Below are 18795 nucleotides of genomic sequence, written 5' to 3'. Positions count from 1 at the left end.
ACTGTTATCTGAGCATTTCGAGCAAAATTCAACCATATACTATTAATCTTCACTGCTTTTATGCGAAAAAAACATTTATTAGTCACACGATGTGCAAATTACACAGATTAACACAAATTGTCTAAGTTTCTCTGAAACCATACTGGTACTATTGCACCACCTTGTGGTGAATTCCGTCACTTGTTCCTCTCACGAGCACTGTACACACACGCACAAAGAAATGTAACATCTTAACAAGATGATGTGATACACACACATAGCAAAGCGACATTCCGTGTTGCAGTTACTTGTCATGACAGTGCTACACATGGAAATCATGAGGACGTTCTGCGCCGATACATATGCACAATACAGCCACTAAGATTTATGGGTCAAGTTTCATTGCTGTTTATCTTTTCCAGATTCAACTTGCAACAATGTTCCTTGTGTGCACGCAGTGGAAAAAATTCCTCACAGAGCTGTCATTGTCCTCATCAAAGGCACTTGAGATTATTCATGCTCTACTTAGGCACAGTATCGCCTTGACATCGCTTGAAGCGCTCAGTAGATCTCAGTAGAACTCGATCAGGTATTCCGGGTAGATCTGGTTGCTGTCGAAGATGACGTAGATTTTCGGGTTGGCCGTGTCGTCCACACAGCTGTCGAAGAAGTTGGTGAGGCTGGTGTCTTTGGAGGGCGGGCGGCAGTACAGCGGGTGGCCCAGCGTGTACTCGCCTACCAGCACCCGCGCCAGGAACATGCTCTTGTACGATGGCTCGCTGGCGAAGATGGGCGGCGCCAGCCCGTGCCGCTGCAGGTTGCTGTTGTGCTTGCCCGTGTTGTGGCAAAACTTACTGGAGTACTTGGCGTCCCGTGCGAAGTAGCTGCCTGAGAAGCAAGAAAAGCATTTTTCGTTAAAAATGATCAAGCCAAAGTGGTCGCTTTTGTACCTTTGCCGTAGACGTCGCCGTTGCTTCCTGTGAGCCGCCAGTCAAAGTTAAACATGCATATGGCCTGGATGTTGTTGTGTCCCGTGCCGTGGAAAAGCATCCGCTCCTCAATATCCAGAGTGCGCTTCACTTTTCTCAGCTGCGTTTTCTTCCTTTGGAAAGGGGACATAAACACATTTGATCGTTACAACAGAAACAGAAATTAAAGTTGTAATCCTACGTGAATAAAGTTGTATATAATCATATTTGAGAAAAAAAGTCCTATTTTTGAGGAAAATGTTACATATTGAGGGGAAAAAAAGGTGTCGAACTGTAATGAAAAAAGGAATATATTTAGATTTTTTTTTAAATGTATTTTTGAGAAGAAATGTATATTTTCAAGAAGAAGTGGTCTAAATTATGGTGAAAGTGGTATATTTTAAATAAAAAGTGGTATGTTTTGAAGAAAAAGTCATTGTCAAGAATATTGTAGTATACTCTCAAGAATAAAGTGTTTTTTTAAATAAATGTATTCAAAAAATAAAAGTAGTCGTCGTGCGAGATTAAAGTGGAAAATTCACTTTCACTTTCAATTTAATCTTCTGGAAAAGTCATGTCATTTTATTCTATTAAATTTTTTGTCTTGAGAATATTTTACAATTCCATAAAGAGAAAAAAAAAAATTCTCAAAAATACAACTTTGTTCGGTTCAAGACTTCAGCTTGAAAATGCGCACCCTTTTTTCTAGAAAAAAATTACTTTCTAAAAAGGCATTCAAATTTTTATCTAAAAATTAGGAAAATTAAAAACAAAAAAATTAAAAGTAAAATAAAAATTATAAAGATAAAAAATAAAATAATGGTAACTTTTTTTCCCCAAAAAATATGCATACTTTCTGCCTGTTTGTTGACTTTCACCAAACAAAAGCGTGGCAGCAAGCGGAAGAAATTATTCTAGAGTGCATCTCGTGGTGACGGCAAGGAATTTATGACCGCATCACACACAAGACCATGACAACAATAGCGGGGCTAACCACTTTTGAAGCAGAATTCCCCCACGAGTCCACCAACCTGCAGAAGAATTCCCACAAGTCCAAGTTCTGAATCCTCTGGATGGATTTGATGGGTCGATCCATGGTCCTTTCGTACAGCCGGGCCACTTCTTTAAACTCGTAGGTGTCTCGGCCCAACTGGACAAGCTATCACACAAAAAAATATACATAAAAAGGAGGGGATGATACATATTGGCTAATAGAAGTAATAAGTTGAAGTATCACTTTTTTTTGTACCTGATAAGGCTCATCCGTGTTGATCCTCTCCCAGTGACACGGCACGGGCAAGGCCAGATTGTCGCAAATGAACCTAAAGGTGAAGCGAAGGTCATAGACCAGACGAGATGACGTAGTTAAATGACGTCAACAGTCCACTCTCACCTGAAGCCGGTCGCCGAGTGGAGGGAGCGCTTGATCGGCCGCTGCTTCCCCGTCGTCAAGTTGACCTGCCGCATGACTGGCAAAAAAAAACACGGGCAAACATGAGTGACAACTGAGCTAACTTGACTTATCCCGCCAGTGTCGTACCCGAGAAGTCCAGACGGTACGTGTACTTGGCCGTGTAGAACTCCATGACGCCGCGCTGGTTCCGGTTGTAGCACTGCTCGATCTGAGCGCTGGTCACAGAGCAGGCAGCACTTGGGTCGATCTGCAGAGAAACCATCAATATAGGTAACACAGTTTTATTTATTTCGCACATTTCATACACAAGGCAAAACAATCACAGCACAGAAAATGTTACCATGTTTTTTGTTTGTTTTGGTGCTGGTGTTGTTTTTTGCTTAGGAGTGGCACAAAATATAGTTCAAACACAAAACAGAATTTATCAAATGTAAATTCTGTGACAAAACAGCAATGGATGGGTTCCAGCTCCGCGACCTTAGTGACGAAAAAATAAATGCAAAAACGGCCGGTTGGAATATATGAGTGCACAAAATTAACACCTGAAATATGCAAAGTTACATTTCCTATTTAACTCACTACATTTAAAACTTAATTTTTTTATAATTATTTTTTTTCTGACCCTGTATTTGATTTCTATAAAATATGAGCAAATTTTGGCTGAAAATTAAAGTGGGCTACTCCCATTAAATCAATATCGGAGGTGGCATCGACATTTGTATCGAACGTGATTATCCTTAATTTTTTTACTTGTATTATTTTATTGTTTATCATTTATTAAAATATTTTTTAGATTATCCTTAATGAGTTGCTAGTATTGAGCAATATTTTCCAATATGGCGCCTCCACGTCTACGTCACATAGTACCCGTATGTCCGTGTATTATTATGGTGGGGAAAAACAAGCAATCTCACGTGTGTTGTCCAGTACAGTACCTCAAACATGTGCCACACCCCGCACTCGGCCAGGTAGAACCAGCACCAGTTGGGCTCCAGAGTGTCCATCTCCTCCACCTCCGGGGACTCATCCTCGGCCGTTCTGGTGGCTAGCATCGCGCTAATGTCAAACAATGGATGCCAAAACAACACATCGACGACCACTAGCCAGTGATGGGGGGGCGTTTAGGGGGTCCTGGAGGTGATTTGATTTAGTCACACTGGCGTCTATCCGGGCGATTCATCCTGGAAGCTCAGTCCGAACATGACGCCGCTCGCCGCGGAATGTCGTGACTCTCACGGCTTCAGAATTCCAGTTGTACGCTGCCATAAAATGCGGAATTATCAACTAAATCTTCCGTTTTCGACGTTCAGTTTCATTTCCTGGTCGGGATGTCATGGCTACATACGTCACAGTGTCATGCACCAATCACGTCTCGCTGCGCCAATCACGAATATTTATACTGTTTTTCGCCCTGATTTTGCCCTGCACGGTTCACCTAAGCTTATTCTTGGACCTGATTTTGGTTTTCAAGGTTTACAATTAAGCTCTATCGAAGGGGAAATCCCAAATGGCCATTTCCTACCGCAAACTAATACATCAAATTATATAATAAATGTTAAAATGGAGGCTTTTGATGCTTCCACCTAACGTCTCCTCATGATTCACAATAAACGCATGGAAGAGACCCAATTCATCCTCACGTTTGCAATGCAATCACTTCAGTCTCTTTTTTTCCCACCCCCAGTTATGCTCATCCTCCAAAGACACACCCCATTTGAGAACAAGACTTTTCCCCCTAGTAACTCCTGCCCACTCCTTCATTTGTTGAGTTTTCCAGCCAGGGTTCACTGCAAAGCCCACTGGTGAGTTGCATGTCTCATTTCTAGACACTAGAACAAGTTGTGTTTACTTTAATTAACATTTAATTGCATTTTGGGGTTGGTAATTGGTTTTTAATTGAGCAGCAACTGGGATTATCAAAAAACAATATTAGCTCTGCAAATGAGATGAAATGACAGAACATTGTGAGTACAAAAGTTATGAGTAGCTTTACAATGTTTATTCTGTGCATGGAACAGACTTGAGACACCATGACTGAAGAAACAACCGGGGGGAGTCCCACTAGACAGTCTGATCCAAACAAAGTGGACGCCGACAAAGGGGATCCGACCAGGGGGAAATGGGCCAATAAGTGGGAGTTTTTGCTCTCCATGACCGGAGAGATCGTCGGCCTGGGAAACGTGTGGCGATTCCCTTATTTATGCTACAAGAATGGTGGAGGTGAGCGCTGAGTGTGTGTGAGTGTGAGAGTGTGTGGGAGTTTGGGAAAGCTGATCTTGATTGTTCTCCAAAATGGCTTCAAGATGTTGGCCCAACACCAATGTAGTTTGATTCCATCCAATAAAAAAACCTCCCCATATCGGTGAAAACTGCGTTACAGAGAACATAACCCAACATTTTTTTCCCCACATAGTTTTACCCCTCCCACATGGTTTGAACACATATAAACCTATTAAAACACACTTTTTAATCTTACGAGTATAAAATGTGTAGAATCTATGCCCGTGCATGTGCTTTTAAGAGGCGGGGCCAAGTGAAGGCATGTGAGAGCAGTGGCCGACAGCAGCTTTTTTATGAGTTTGCTTAATGTTTTATTTTGCGCTGCTCCTCCTGGTATGCGTGACTTGGCCACCTGGGGGCAGTATAATACAGACATATGTTCATAGTTGTTCTTCGCAGAGGATAAAGAATTTATGCATGTGAGTATATTGCCATATACGTTTTTACATGCAGGTCAAGCCAAAAACGGTTTGAACGACAACTCGTATCTTGAAAAACACACAATAAGGGTCACTTGTAGTTCAAGGCAAAGCAATATTCTACTGAATATCTTGCAAACCTGCCCTCTTGTCTTTTTTTTTCACGCCATACAGGTGTCTTCCTCATCCCGTACTTCCTGTTCCTGATCTTTGGCGGGATTCCCGTCTTCTTCCTGGAGACGGCGCTGGGTCAGTACACCAGCCAGAGCACCGTCACTGCCTGGCAGAAGATTTGCCCTATGTTTCAGGGTAAGTTTAAAAAATAAGAAAAAAAAAGAAGAATAGTCAAACAAGGCTGGGATTTGTTGAATGAATGAACATGTGCAGCTTCAGTGGTAAACGTTGGCGGACCTTGTGACAAGCTGACAGCACAATTAAAAGGGCGCTTGTTCACAAGAATTGGTCATGAGTAAAGCAAACGCATTGGCTATTGTACTGCACATAGAAAAAAAAAAATCAGAACAGTTCCGGGTTCAGCGATATTTTTTTTTCTCAAAATGATGTCATGGAATTTCCAAGTCACAAACAAACATACAATCAGATTACGCCGCAAATGTCATTTGTGTCATGCACTTCTTGGATTTCTTCATTTGCCTTGGGGGAGATCAAATCGGGATGACTGGCCATTGTGCTCAGGACATGTACCGTGCTTAATAATCATATTATGTGTGGTTATTATGACGGTTATCCTAAATCGGTGGTTCTCTAACTTTTTACATTTATTGTCACTTAAAAAAATGCTTATCTTTCTAAGTATGCCAATAATGACCAACGATAAAATACAGTATAGTATTAGTAATAAAAAGCGTACCTGTATTTATTATTTTAGCTCATTCACTGTCAGACATTTTCAGACCCTCTTTTTGGGCTGCTCGATTATGAAAAAAAAATATTAATCACGATAATTTTGGTAGTAATTGAAATCACGATTATTCAAACAATCATTTATTTTTTGGTACAAAACAAGAATATGTTTAAATGTAAAAATATAAAGACACATTTCTTTGAAAGACTATAATTATGTAACTTCCTTTTGGACCAAACAAAATGTATAAAATTAGTCAAATTAAAAAAAAGTGCAAAAATTAATAATCGTTTTTTTCTACGATTATGCCAATTTTGTAATCGTGGAGTGTAATAATTGTAATTGAATTTTGATTAATTGCACAGCCCTACCCTAACATTTGAAGAAATGTGAAAAAATATATAAATAAGTTCCTGGGTTTGAATGGCTGGACTGCGAAAAGACAAGCAAATTCGTCAACTGTGCTTTAAAAGTTAAACACAACTGAACTGAAACTTGAAAATTTAAAAATATTCTGTACTTTATTAAGAAAAAAATCCCAGCAAGCCGAATGCATGCGACAGGCTTGATTTTCATATTTGATTGTGTTCCACATTTTAAATACTGGAATTTTTATTAGCATTTAATTCAGTGATTCTTTGGGGTACCACTAGAGGGCACCACGCCTCAAAATTAACACTTTGGTCGTATAAAAAAAAAAAAACTTCAGTGGGTGATCGTGATGCAAGCTAGCGTTCACTGTCATCGAAAAAATCTGCATTAAAGCTCTCTTGACAGCAGGTGTTCTAATAAAAACGTGTATGTTTTAGGCGTGGGGATCGCCTCGCTCATCATCGTCATCTACCTCAACATCTACTACATCGTGGTGTTGGCCTGGGTTCTCTTCTACCTGTTCAACTCCTTCCAGAACCCGCTGCCCTGGTCCACGTGTGACAACTGGTGGAACACCGGTGAGCGGCGAGAAGCATCTGGCTTCTATTAAACCGGCCTGGCGCTCTCCCACTGAACACTCCTTAAATCTTCCCGTAAAACGCCCTGGCGGGCTTAAAAATCATCATCTTTGCTCTCGTCTTGCAGACAACTGTCACGACCGCATGAGCCCCTACACCAATCCGCATCTGTTCCACCCCGTTGCCAACTGGTCCTTCCTCAACAACATCAGCTACGACTACTTTGAAAACGTCACCGATGTGTGAGTTGCTTTGGACATTTGTGTGTGTGTGTTCCAATACAGTATAAGCAAAAACAGGAGAGAAAGGTAGCCAAACTATTCTTATTTGGATCAGCACCAAAGAAGGAGAGACTTTAGTAGTAGTCCAGGGTATTGTTAACATACTTTTTATTTGAGTATTTTGTGTGAGGAAGAAACATTAACATAACCCTAAACTTGACCCAAAAAAAGAACAGCAATGTCAAATATGCCTGCCTAAAAATGTCTACATTTCAGCCTACAAGAAATCCAATTGTTTTGCGAGTGTAAATAAAGAAAGTGAATTTAATTTAACTATGGCTTCTTTGCCTTAATTTAATTTCCATAAAGTCATTTTGTAAATATGAAATTGAATGTTTTAGTAATAGTGATAATTTTGTGCAGTACCTGAATTTGCACATTCCTATTTTATATTTTGGTCTATTTGACGTTCATGCTGTGATTTGGAAAAAAAATGAAGTCATATTACGCCCGATTGAAAAAAAATGAACTGAAAGATTGAAAAAAATGTATTAGTGTTGTATTTTGAATAAAGAGAAATGTATCATTGAAGAAATTCAACTCCACCAATGTTATTTTAGTTAACGAAAACTAATGAAGTGAAGTAAAATTGAAAAAACATTTTCGTTAACAAAATGAAATAAGACTAAAACTACATTTTCTGTATATAAAACTAACTATAATTATAGTGAAAAGGTACTTGATTTGAATAAATGACCTTATGGTTTAAAAAAAAGAACTTTTTAAAAAACGAACAAACCCTAATTAGAACAAAGTGAATTAAAAACAACAAAAGTCAAAACCAAATAAAAACTTACGACATATAATGAAAAATCCCAAACTATTATGACCCTGCATCCCTTCTCAAAGCAACATCACACATCATGCCATCATCTAGTTGGAATGTATGAAAACAATCCAGAAGATGTCCCGCTGGGAAACATTGTGCTTGTTCGTCCGCCTCTGCGTATTTGTAGTAATTGTTGATTCCGAGCCGTCCTTGACTTGCTCATTGTGTGCTTTGCTACACCTCTGCAGATCCCTGAATGAATCCTTCTTTATGGTGAAGTCTGCTGAGGAGGAATTCTGGATGTGAGAAAAAAAAAAAAAAAAAAAAAAAAAAAACGCTTCCACCCACACACATCTTCACACACATACAGAGACACAATTTATTTGATTGCACGAGGTAAACAAAAGCAGCTTTCGGCAGATAAGTCTTGCGATGCATTCCTCACAAGCCACATGTAGTCACTTATAGCACCGCATCGAATATAAACATGGATGAAAGCTGCACAGCAGCTTTCACTTTTAACTCTTTCGCTGCCCTCTTTTACCCTAACGTTTGAAAAAAATTTGACCAAAAAAATAAATAAATTCCTAGCGTTAAATGGCTGCTTTGTGAAAAGACAAATCAATACGTCAATGGCAGTGAATGAGTTAAATATTTTGATGTGATCCAGCTGCGATGTGCCGATACATTTAAAACATGTGCTTGTTCTTTTACAGTCTCAAACGCTGCGCTGCACATGTTTTACTCATTTCGTCGGCATGTTCTGCAGCCGGCTTTGTTTATCGCTGCTTTGCAGTGTACGGAATGTTCTATGGATTGATTGATTAAATGACGGGCGCGTTTTGTTTTGTTTTTTCCTTCATGCGCAGCAATCGCGTGCTGAGGATGTCCGAGTCCATGTCCCTCGGCAAGGTGCACTGGGACCTGGCGCTGTGCCTGCTGCTAGCCTGGGTCATATGCTACTTCTGTATTTGGAAGGGGATTAAATACATGGGAAAGGTGTGCATACATATTTGTCACCGAATATAATTAGGCCCTGAGAGTTCTTTATTGGAAAATCCAGCCCCTGAAGCCAATTTCACTGAGGAACATGAAATTTGGTTGGCACGCCTATCATGAGTAGAACCACAAAAAAGTCTTAAGAAGTCATACCTAAAAAGACACAGGAAGTCTGTCATTTTGGTTTGAAGAGGCCATTTTGGCGTCGTTCCCAAGGATCGGCGGTTACTTGGAATTCTGTCTGAAATTTCAGCCACCAAAGCCAGTTTCACTTAGCAACATGGAATTTGGTAGTCACGTCTATCACGAGTAGACCCACGAAAAAGTCTTGACTAAAAGACACATGAAGTCTACCATTTTGGTTTGAAGCAGCCATTTTAGGCTCATTTACAGGGATCCTTGGTCACTTGGAATTGTGTTTGAAAATTCAGCCCCCAAAGGCAGTTTCACTTAGCCCCATGTAATTTGTCTATCAGGAGTAGACCTACAAAAAAGTCTTGAGAAGCCACACTTAAAAAGACACAGGAAGTGCTTGGCATTTTGATGTGAAGTGGCCATTTTTGGGTCATTTTCAAGGCCACTTGCAATTGTGTCAAAAAATTCAGTCCCTAAAACCGTTTGCACTTAGCAACTTTAAATTCGGCTTGTTGTTATTTAGCTCAAATATCTCTATTTACGTAGTAGTAAAAAAATCACATCGACGAATAAATCACACTGCTTTATCTTACACCCTTAAATTTTTTTGGGCCACTCCTTATCACATTTGTACATGTAATCCTACTAAATCATCACTGAAAGAATGTTAAAATTGTTCACGTTATTTTGCAGGTGGTGTACTTCACAGCCACAGTCCCATACCTGATGCTCTTCATCCTCTTCATCAGAGGGGTGTCGCTGCCCGGTGCCGGCGAGGGCCTGAAATTCTACCTCTTGCCCGACTTCAGCAGGCTGGGCAACGCAGACGTAAGAAGAACACGGAATTTTAAAATGCATAGACTACCATAATGTGTGATCGAATATTACAGAATAGTCCTTAAATACGCGTTTGTGTTGTTCATAGTTGTCTCATGGCAACAAAGCATAAAACGTTATTGTGTGTGCTGATTCCTTTTCAGCATCCCAAATGTGCTATTTGTGTTGCTTTTATGTTTTGAAGTCCAACAGGGCCATGTATACTTGATTTTTTAAAAAAGTATTCTTATTATTATTATCAAATATGTGAATAAAAATAGATGCAGAATAGTGGAATCATATTTTAATACATTTTTAGGCTAAAGTATGTATCTTATAACTATTACACTTAAAACAATCTATTCATATTTTGCTATAAAAAAAATCATTTTCAGTAATCACAAATTGGCACGGCTAGCGCTTTTACTGCCAGACATTTTCAGACCCTCTCTTACCACAAGGTTTGAAAAAAATAGAAAAAAATATAAACAACTTCCTACGATTGAACGGCTGGATTGTGAAAAGACGAAAAAAAAAAACGTTTTTAGTAGTCAATGAGTTAACACCGCAATTAAGTGCTTGGGGGACTTTTCACAGACTTGTATCGCGTTAAAGCGGGAAAATGTCTAGTTTCTGGGGAGAAAATTATACGCAATAAATTTAACCGGAACCAGAAATGAATCAACTTCTGTTGCAGTGTATGTCAGCCAGGAGGATTAGAATTTACTTAGAAATTTGAGGTCTTCACAATTCACATTTTTTTTCAGGTCATCTCTTTCTTAAAGCCCCAAATTGGGGCCCCTTAAAGTGACCGGCACATGATATAGTCCTTGTCCATTTTTTCCTCCTGCCTCGTTTCCGCTCCCAAGCTTTCCTCCTTAACAAGAAAAACAAACAAAGAAAGCGAACTGGGATCTGTCAAGCACATTTAAGTTTCACCCCCCCTCTAAAAGGGTTTTATGGGCTGAAAAGTGCACGAGCGTGGACATCGTCAGTACTAAAACGTTGGGGGGGGATTTACCATGCTGTATTCTGACGGATGGTTGTCATACATGAGCACAATAGGAACATGTGTTGCTGAATATTAAAGTGGAGTTTTGTCGGCTTGAAAGTCAGAGGTTATCGCCCCGTGGGAGTCCTGCCCGCGCAAACTTCCTCTGGCTATCTTTAGAGTCTTGTCAATTGGTCAAAGCCGACATTAGGCAGAGCATCAGAATCAACACTTGTAACGTGTTCGAATAGGTCAGTTGTGCAAATGTGGTTTCTTTGGAGGTCAGCTTTCGCTTGCGAGCATCAAACATCTGGTCGGGTTCTGCTGTTTCCCCCCATATGAATGCATCTCCTTTGTCCTGTGAGAATCAACGGGCGCCAGGGAGGATGGCATTAAAAAAAAAAAAAAAACACGCGGGACATAACAGCTTCCTCTGTCTGCGAAGCGAACGTGTCAGCATCTAAATTGCATCAGTTTTATTGGGGCCGTTGCTAATGGCAACCATGTGTTGTTGGGGGGGCAAAGCAATCACTCACGGGATGCCGGGATGAAGGCGCATGCGAAAATGCTGCTCGGGTTGTCAGTAGGCGCATTCGACAACTTTCACTAGAAAATTGAGAAAATCCCAATTTTTTTTCTTCTGTGTTATTAATTACTTACCGTAAAAGTGTTGCCCCGTCTAGGTTTGGCTGGACGCGGGAACTCAGGTGTTTTTCTCCTACGCTGTCTGCCAAGGAGTCCTGACTTCTCTCGGAAGCTACAACAAGTACAACAACAATTGCTACAGGTACGAATGAACCACCAGTATCACCAGTAGCAGCTCATGTTGTGAGATTACTGACCAGTATGCGCCCACGACAGGGACTGCGTGGCGCTGTGCCTTCTCAACAGCGCCACCAGCATCTTCGCCGGCTTCGTGGTGTTCTCCGCGCTGGGATTCATGGCGTTCAACTTGGACCTGGCGGTGGAGGACGTCGTTCACAGCGGTGGGTCCGCTTTTGGATCCTCGCTCACGTTTGGCCGGCCTGTTCGTGTTCTGCCTTGGACGGAGGTGGCAGAAGCACCTCTGGGGCTGAAATGATTCATCACTAATTCGAATCATGATTTTAACTCATTCACTGCCAGACATTTTCAGACAATCTTTTACCCCAACGTTTGAGAAAAATGTTCCCGGGATCGAATGGCTACACTGTGAAAAGACATGTACATTCGTCAATGGCAGTGAATGAGTTCGTATAAAATCAGAATGATTAAAAACTTGAATAATAAGTCAAAGCAAAAATCACTTACCACACAGATTGGCTAACTGTTAACAGCCAACTGGGCCCTCACATTCGCCGACACCCACGTCACTCACCAGGCCAGGCCCCGCCTTTTAAAGCCAAGAACAGGAACTACATATTTGGTATTGCCACTGGTATTTAATGGCTTACTCCGTGTGTCCTCCAGGTCCAGGTTTGGCCTTCATCACTTATCCCAAAGCGCTCTCAATGCTACCCGGCGCCACTTTTTGGACCGTGCTCTTCTTCCTCATGATGCTCTTCCTGGGTCTGGACACACAGGCATGTCACGCATCAAACACACACGTCCGTCTTCTTTTGAAACATAAACAAAAAGCTCGGCTGTTTTTCTTCACAGTTTGTGTGCGTGGAGAGCTTAGCAACGGCCATCAGCGACCTGTTCCCGAGGCATCTGCGGAGGCCCTACGCTCGGGAGATCCTGGTTTTGGTGATTGTTGTGGTCTGCTTCCTGCTGGGCCTGCCCCTCATCACGGAGGTACGCAGCAAGTGGGGAAAATAGGGGCAGCCATCTGGTGGTCAAAGAAAGAAAAGCACTGAAATTGGAGATTATTTTGGCCATTTACATGATAAATTACACGATCATTTTAGATATATATATATATTTAAAAAATAAATAATTATCATATTTAAAATATATGTCATTGTTGTGTTGTATTCCCATATTACTGTATATTCATGTATGCATTATTTTAAATTTTTATATATATCATTTTAAAATGGATTGTATTTGATATGTTCTTTAAAGCTATAATAATATACAATATGGATACAAAAAGACTGCACACACTTTGCCACTAGAACAGCTGAACTTTATTTCGGGCGGGTGTGTTTCCATTTAACATGAGTTTGAATGTGTGTATTATATTTTTGAAATTACAATTAGAGCATCATCATACTTAATTTCATATTTTTATACTTGTTTTTATTATTACCAATTTTTTTTTTTTTTTGAAGGGAGGAATCATGCTCTTCCACTTGATTGACAGCTTCGGGCAGAGCGGGACCAGCCTACTCATCATCGCCTGCTTTGAGAGCGTCGTCATCGGCTGGGTGTATGGTAGGTGGCCGCGTTTATAATGAATACAGAGTGAATCGTATTAAATGATTTGCACTCGCAGGCGCCGATCGTTTCTTGGACAACATCGAGGACATGATCGGGTACCGGCCATTTCCCGTGCTGAAGTACTGCTGGTTGTTCGTCACGCCGCTGCTTTGCGTGGTGAGCCCGTCTTCCTTGGTCACTTCCGGTTGCCGGCGTGACATCTGTGTGTCTAATTTCCAGGTCACCATGCTGTGCGACCTGGCCAAGACGCACTCGCTAATGGTGTATGACTACCAGTTGGGCACGTGGGCCCTGGCCGTGGGCTCGCTGCTCATCCTCACGCCGCTCATTTGCATCCCGGTGTTCATCTTCGTCACGTTGTGTCGGGTGAGTGCTCGCCAAAGGTTTTAAACAAAGCAACACCTCAAAAATATATATATTCCTAGCTCTTCAAGTACCATCATAATGACCAACATAAACTTAGGGTAAAACTTTAGAACAATTTTTTTTTTTTTTAAAAGGTAAAACTTTATTACACAATACTTAGTGAGCTTTTTTTTCTTTTTTCTTGCACTCAACAAATATTCTATATAGATTTTTTAAAAAACTAACACTAAAACTAAACTAAAATGAAACAAAAAAACTGTACTTAACTTGTTATTTAAATAAAATGTACCACACATTAAAACTTAAATACAAAAAACATTTGAAATTAATTTCTGCTTCAGTTACAACAAATTGCATGTAGTGGTACTGCGTTTTTATTTTTTCGTGTACCACTAAAGGGAGCCTGCGGACCACTTTTTCATGTGTACCACACTTGGAAAGAGAACTGCTCTACTTTTTCGGTGTTAAATAAAATGGTCTCGGACCCTCTCCACACGGAAAGGAATTTAATTGTATCCCCAAAGGTAGTTTTGATGTTTAGTTTTTTGAAAACGGGTCCTAGAGTCAACAGATTTGACTATGCAGCATTTGCCTTACTACATGTCAAAATGATTGAATGAGTGATATTTTTATGTTTTTAGCGTGTGTATTAAGGCTAACTAATAAAAATGTTTTAAAACAAAGACAACATTATTAATCGGGTGTCATGACTAGGCTAGTCAAACCAGTGTTCTTGCTAGCCAAGTCAAAAAAGTAGGCTATGCTAGTCCAAAAAGTTCGCAATATTGAAATATCGATGTACTGTCGATATATATTTACAGAACCAAATGAAAACATGTTCTCGTCTTCTTGTCTTCTCACGTAAACTCATATCGCCCAATCAGACTCCCCAGCGCATGAGGACGCCGTCCGACGATCTGCGCCAGGCTCGGCCTCACAATCCCGCCCTGACAATTTGCGGCATCGTCATCCACGGGCCTGCCCAAGCGAGGGGAGCGAGAGGAGGCGACGAGAAGATGGCGGCGGGGGAAGTCACTGGCGTTTAAAGGACTAATGACATCATCTGCTGTGTTTACAGTTAAAGCAGGTATCCAGGGAACTATTAGTTATTTTACACCATTAACATAGCCCAAATTACGTACATATTGGCGAAAGGGACTAGCGAAAAGCCGCAACTGTCAATCCCCTGAAAAGCGTAATAATTTCCCATAGATGCCACGAGATGGCGGTAAAGCACTACCTTTGTCGAAATGAAACTCCTCAACTCACATCAACAGTCACTGTTGCCCAGAGGTACGAGCCCTTTAATTTAAGACCCCCCACCACTAGATGGCAGCGCCAAACGTCGCAAAACCCATCCGCCATCAATCCACATTGGTTTCCTTGGACGTTATCAGCTGGTGGCGGTAATGCGCCATGACGGTGGTTCATCAACCGCCAAAAAGACGCGCAGAAGAAGAACGATGGACGAAAGATTAGGTACAGCCGTGTTTCGTGCTTGTGTTTTCCGCATTTGCAGGTTATGTGGAGAGCAAATGTTATGACTATTTGTATACACTATAATACTCTTAGGTGCATTTTTCTTTTGAAAAAAAAAAAAGGTTAATGCATATTTCATTTTGGTGTTTTTTGTGTAGTTGTGTGGAAAGCTGGAACGGATTAATTTTGTTTCCATTCATTTCAATGGGGAATGACGACTTAAGATGTGAGTGTTTTTGAGACACAAGCGTGGTCACTCAACTGTAGTCCATGGTGGCAAAGCACTACTTTAAGCTGGATGGAGCTCCTCAATTCACTTCCACATAGTTCCTTGGCCCCAAGATCGCGCCAAATAACGACTTTTATTTTTGGCAAGAGTTTTGCAGCGACTAATGGACGATAGGTTCCGAAGAACATCTGCTAAATGTAAACAGTCAGCATGGAGTTAAATAATTACCCCCACGAGGTACATGAGTGCATTTAGAATTTTTGGGGAGGATTGTTCAACTCATGTAGACCAAAATTTTCTGCAAAAAATCCCCAAAATAAACATTTGAATGTGAATTTACTATACCGCATGTATGCCAGTCTGTTATATATGTGCTCTGTATTATAAACAAATCATGCTTCCAACATAGTATACATTTCAGCAGTTCTGTCGTGTCCGTACTCTGTATTACCAACGTATACTGTATATAACACTTATAACGAACATCATCAACGTGTCACATTCTTTTGTATTGAGTGTGTGTGTGTGTAATGCTGAGGTCACTCGTCTGTGTGATGTGAAGCGGCGTTCGATCAACGTGTGATTCTTTTTGTTTGCTTGCCCCAACAGATGGAGGACAATTAACCCTCAATGTATGCGCTTGTACAACTGCTGGATTGCATTATGCGTACATGTACATTATGTAGTAAACTTTTTGCTGATTCCAATAAATAACATGATTATTATGTTGTCACTGGGAACATCTGATTGGTTGGTCGCGGGTTGGATTGCTTTGATTGGGTTTCCGTAGCAACGGCACCTCTGCGGCATTCGGGCTTATTAATGAGGGGCTTGGCATAAGTACACGGATTGGAGGGAACGATAACGCAGAAGGCGGAAGGAATGGAGGAGGAAAAATGTTACTTACTGATTATAACTGGCCCAATATTTCCACTTCCTGTATGTGTGATGGCCGCACATCCCAATACTTCTGTTCCTGGGAGATGATAAATAGAGTATTATTTATGAAATAGCACTTCTTCTCACGTGCCTATAAATAATAATTTAGATTTCATTTTCCCCTTATAAACACAGGTAATTTGCTACATGGCAATTAATCCCATAAAAAAAATAATCTAGAAACAAATATTACACACACATAATTTCCCCTCAATTTACCCAACCATAAAGCATGTTTCATCTTCAATTTCCATAACAGAAGACGATTGAGCCCTCTCACAAAGCACGGGCGCACTGATGTGTGGATGAGTTTTTCAAATGGCGAGATGAAATCCCATTGAAGGCGCTTAATGAGGCCTCCCCTATATCGCAGTCATCTCGCACCAATATGGCCGCCCGGATTGCGGCTGTCAGAGCTGGTTTCCGTCAGCGTGTTTACCCGGCTGCCGATCGATGCGGCTTAATTTTGATTCCCCCGAGCGTCGCTGGCAAAGATAATGGCGGGTGATTACGTCCTGGAGGCGCCGCCGCCATGAGCATAAATGAAAGTTAAAGTCAAAGTGACGACTGCCATTGTGTGATGTCATGAATTAGAAACTTTTACTTTCCACAGTCGTCCTATTGTCAAGCGGCAAGGCTCAGCCGAGGAACATTTGGCACCGCGGGGCGACGCTGTCAGACTTCCCGGCTTCTTCCCTGACATGGAGGATAAACGGCGGCCATTCATACAAATACAGTGGCACTTTGAGATACTAGTAGCCCGATTTACAAGTTTTAAAGAAGCAGATGCTTGAACACAAACAGTGGAGAAACACCTTGACCAAGTTAGATAGCTCAAAAATAGGTGGAGACCAAATTAGCAAATCCAGACGATTCCTCGATAATTAATGGAAATGTCATAAGGGTCAACAATTCTAAAAAGAAAGTGAGTCAGCTCGGAGGCATATATTCTTTATCCTCTGTCAATAATGATTATTATTACTGTAACTTACTGCACAATTATGGCCGTCTCCTTCATGTATATCTGTCTATCTTTATATATGTGTTATACTGCCCCCAGGTGGTCAAGGCGAGTACACCAGAAGGAGCCGCCATTAAATGACATTATGAAATTAACTTTCAGTTTTTGTTTGTTTCTAGGCTTTCTCCAGAGTCTCCTCTTCCGGAGGTAATATGCACGCTCTATTGGTTTAAAGTCGGGTAATTGACTCGGTCAATTTAAGACCTTCCACTTTGTTGTGTTGGCAGTGTTGTTTTGGGTCACTATCTTGTTGCACGATGAAGCTTCTCCAAATTAGTTTGGATGTGTTTTTCAGTGCCGGACAAAAATGTTTTTTAGACTTCAGAATTCATCTGCATTTTCCCAAACTGTTCCCAAAATGAGGGCCTTTTCTATCAGGGGTAACACCATGGTAACCATGCTGGCAAGTGTCAACTCCACACACACACACACACACACACACACACACACACATAGGCACAATGTGCCACCACTGTGTGTGTGTGTGATCGGCATATCCCATATGGCCTCAGGGGGTCCGAGCACTGAGCTGTAATCAAAGCAGGCACGCAGGTCGAACTTTATTAGCCGCCACTCGATAGCCGCGGCTAACAAGGACAACCACCAGTGCGCCGATACGGCAGAAAGAGTGAGCAGGGAACGTCGGCGAGGTCTTCTTCGGAAGCGGAGAGCCTCCCATGGGCCTGAGGAGGCAGCCCAAACTGACAGTTTTCTTTCCTTTACCTTTTGGATCAAGTTGTAGTGCAGACGTTGATGAGGTGGACGTCTTGCAGGTAAGCTGTTCTTCCTCTTGTCATACTGCACGGCCGGGAAAGAGAAAATGTTTTCACGGACAGCAATAAGAAAATTGTTATCTTACTAGAAGTCTCTTCACCCAAGAATGCAGCTTCCTTTCATCCAAAGTGATTTTGCTTTTCAGTCCAACTACTTTTTTTTTCCCCATTAAAAAGTCATCTAAATGTCAAAGTGTGGATCACCTGCATCACTGCACAAAGTCTTTTCATGAGCATCAATCTGGACCTACCTATAAATATTGCATCTGTGATTGCACACTCAGTGCAGCGATCAAATGAAAAGCAGCGATATGTGAACATTTTCTAGGCCAATCAATCGCTGGCAAATGTTTTCCTCTCAGCGTGCCAACTTTCTGATCGTTTGATGACATGGTTGAATATTTGAGATAGACATCATGTTTTGTGCTACAATTGGCTTTTTTTTTCTTACTTCACTGATTGCATTGCTCAAATTAAGTCCAAAAGGTCTAATTGAGATCATCCAATCCAGTCCTTCGATTGTGGAAATGACCGGAGGAGGAGATACCATGTGTGCACAGAATTGATTATAAACCCACAGTCATGGAAACATTACCTCCCCCAGGTAGAAATGCTAACCTCCAATCATCATTTCTTCATAGCTTTTCTGCGTATTTGCATCTGTCCGCCAAAGAACCAAAACCCAGCTTCAGAACATCTCCCCGAGCAAGACTTTGCCACAGCTCTAGTCTCGAGAGTCCCAAAGGATCCACTCCCTA

At 41.2% G+C, this 18795-nt stretch overlaps 2 protein-coding genes and 2 long non-coding RNA genes across 6 annotated transcripts; 1 reads left to right on the top strand and 3 right to left on the bottom strand.

The window, feature by feature from the left end:
* Window positions 1–56: 56 nt before the first annotated feature.
* On the bottom strand, window positions 57–3718 carry LOC147126632 (protein mono-ADP-ribosyltransferase PARP11-like). Its single transcript, XM_086022945.1, has 7 exons — window positions 3297–3718; window positions 2488–2608; window positions 2341–2416; window positions 2197–2269; window positions 1979–2106; window positions 930–1081; window positions 57–867 (listed from the first exon to the last, which is right to left on the bottom strand). Exons 1-7 carry the CDS (start codon window positions 3411–3413, stop codon window positions 551–553), a joined length of 984 nt encoding a protein of 327 aa, XP_085879071.1. The 5' UTR covers window positions 3414–3718; the 3' UTR covers window positions 57–550.
* Window positions 2380–16013, top strand: LOC147126629 (sodium- and chloride-dependent betaine transporter-like). Of its 2 annotated transcripts, XM_086022940.1 has the most exons (17): window positions 2380–2631; window positions 4046–4163; window positions 4380–4581; window positions 5235–5369; window positions 6735–6875; window positions 7003–7117; window positions 8174–8227; window positions 8795–8924; window positions 9753–9887; window positions 11550–11653; window positions 11728–11852; window positions 12316–12428; window positions 12505–12642; window positions 13122–13224; window positions 13286–13386; window positions 13450–13596; window positions 14481–16013. In XM_086022940.1, exons 3-17 carry the CDS (start codon window positions 4392–4394, stop codon window positions 14640–14642), a joined length of 1893 nt encoding a protein of 630 aa, XP_085879066.1. In that variant the 5' UTR covers window positions 2380–2631; window positions 4046–4163; window positions 4380–4391; the 3' UTR covers window positions 14643–16013. The 2 variants fall into 2 exon arrangements, with proteins under 2 accessions (XP_085879066.1, XP_085879067.1); XM_086022941.1 differs by lacking the exon at window positions 2380–2631 and having other exon boundaries at window positions 3984–4163.
* On the bottom strand, window positions 5005–11624 carry LOC147126631 (uncharacterized). Of its 2 annotated transcripts, none has more exons than XR_015084814.1 (3): window positions 11527–11624; window positions 9783–9872; window positions 5005–5357 (listed from the first exon to the last, which is right to left on the bottom strand). It is a non-coding gene; the product is annotated as an uncharacterized LOC147126631 (long non-coding RNA). The 2 variants fall into 2 exon arrangements; XR_015084815.1 differs by lacking the exon at window positions 5005–5357 and adding an exon at window positions 7756–8205.
* On the bottom strand, window positions 11753–12632 carry LOC147126630 (uncharacterized). The gene is made up of 3 exons (XR_015084813.1): window positions 12544–12632; window positions 12157–12416; window positions 11753–11938 (listed from the first exon to the last, which is right to left on the bottom strand). It is a non-coding gene; the product is annotated as an uncharacterized LOC147126630 (long non-coding RNA).
* Window positions 16014–18795: the final 2782 nt, after the last annotated feature.

Source organism: Filicampus tigris, chromosome 22 (assembly GCF_054856515.1).
Source record: "Filicampus tigris isolate MCC_2025a chromosome 22, RoL_Ftig_1.0, whole genome shotgun sequence".
Classification (NCBI taxonomy): domain Eukaryota; kingdom Metazoa; phylum Chordata; class Actinopteri; order Syngnathiformes; family Syngnathidae; genus Filicampus; species Filicampus tigris.
The sequence above is the reverse complement of the archived record's forward strand: the minus strand, read 5'-3'. Positions and strand labels throughout refer to the sequence as shown.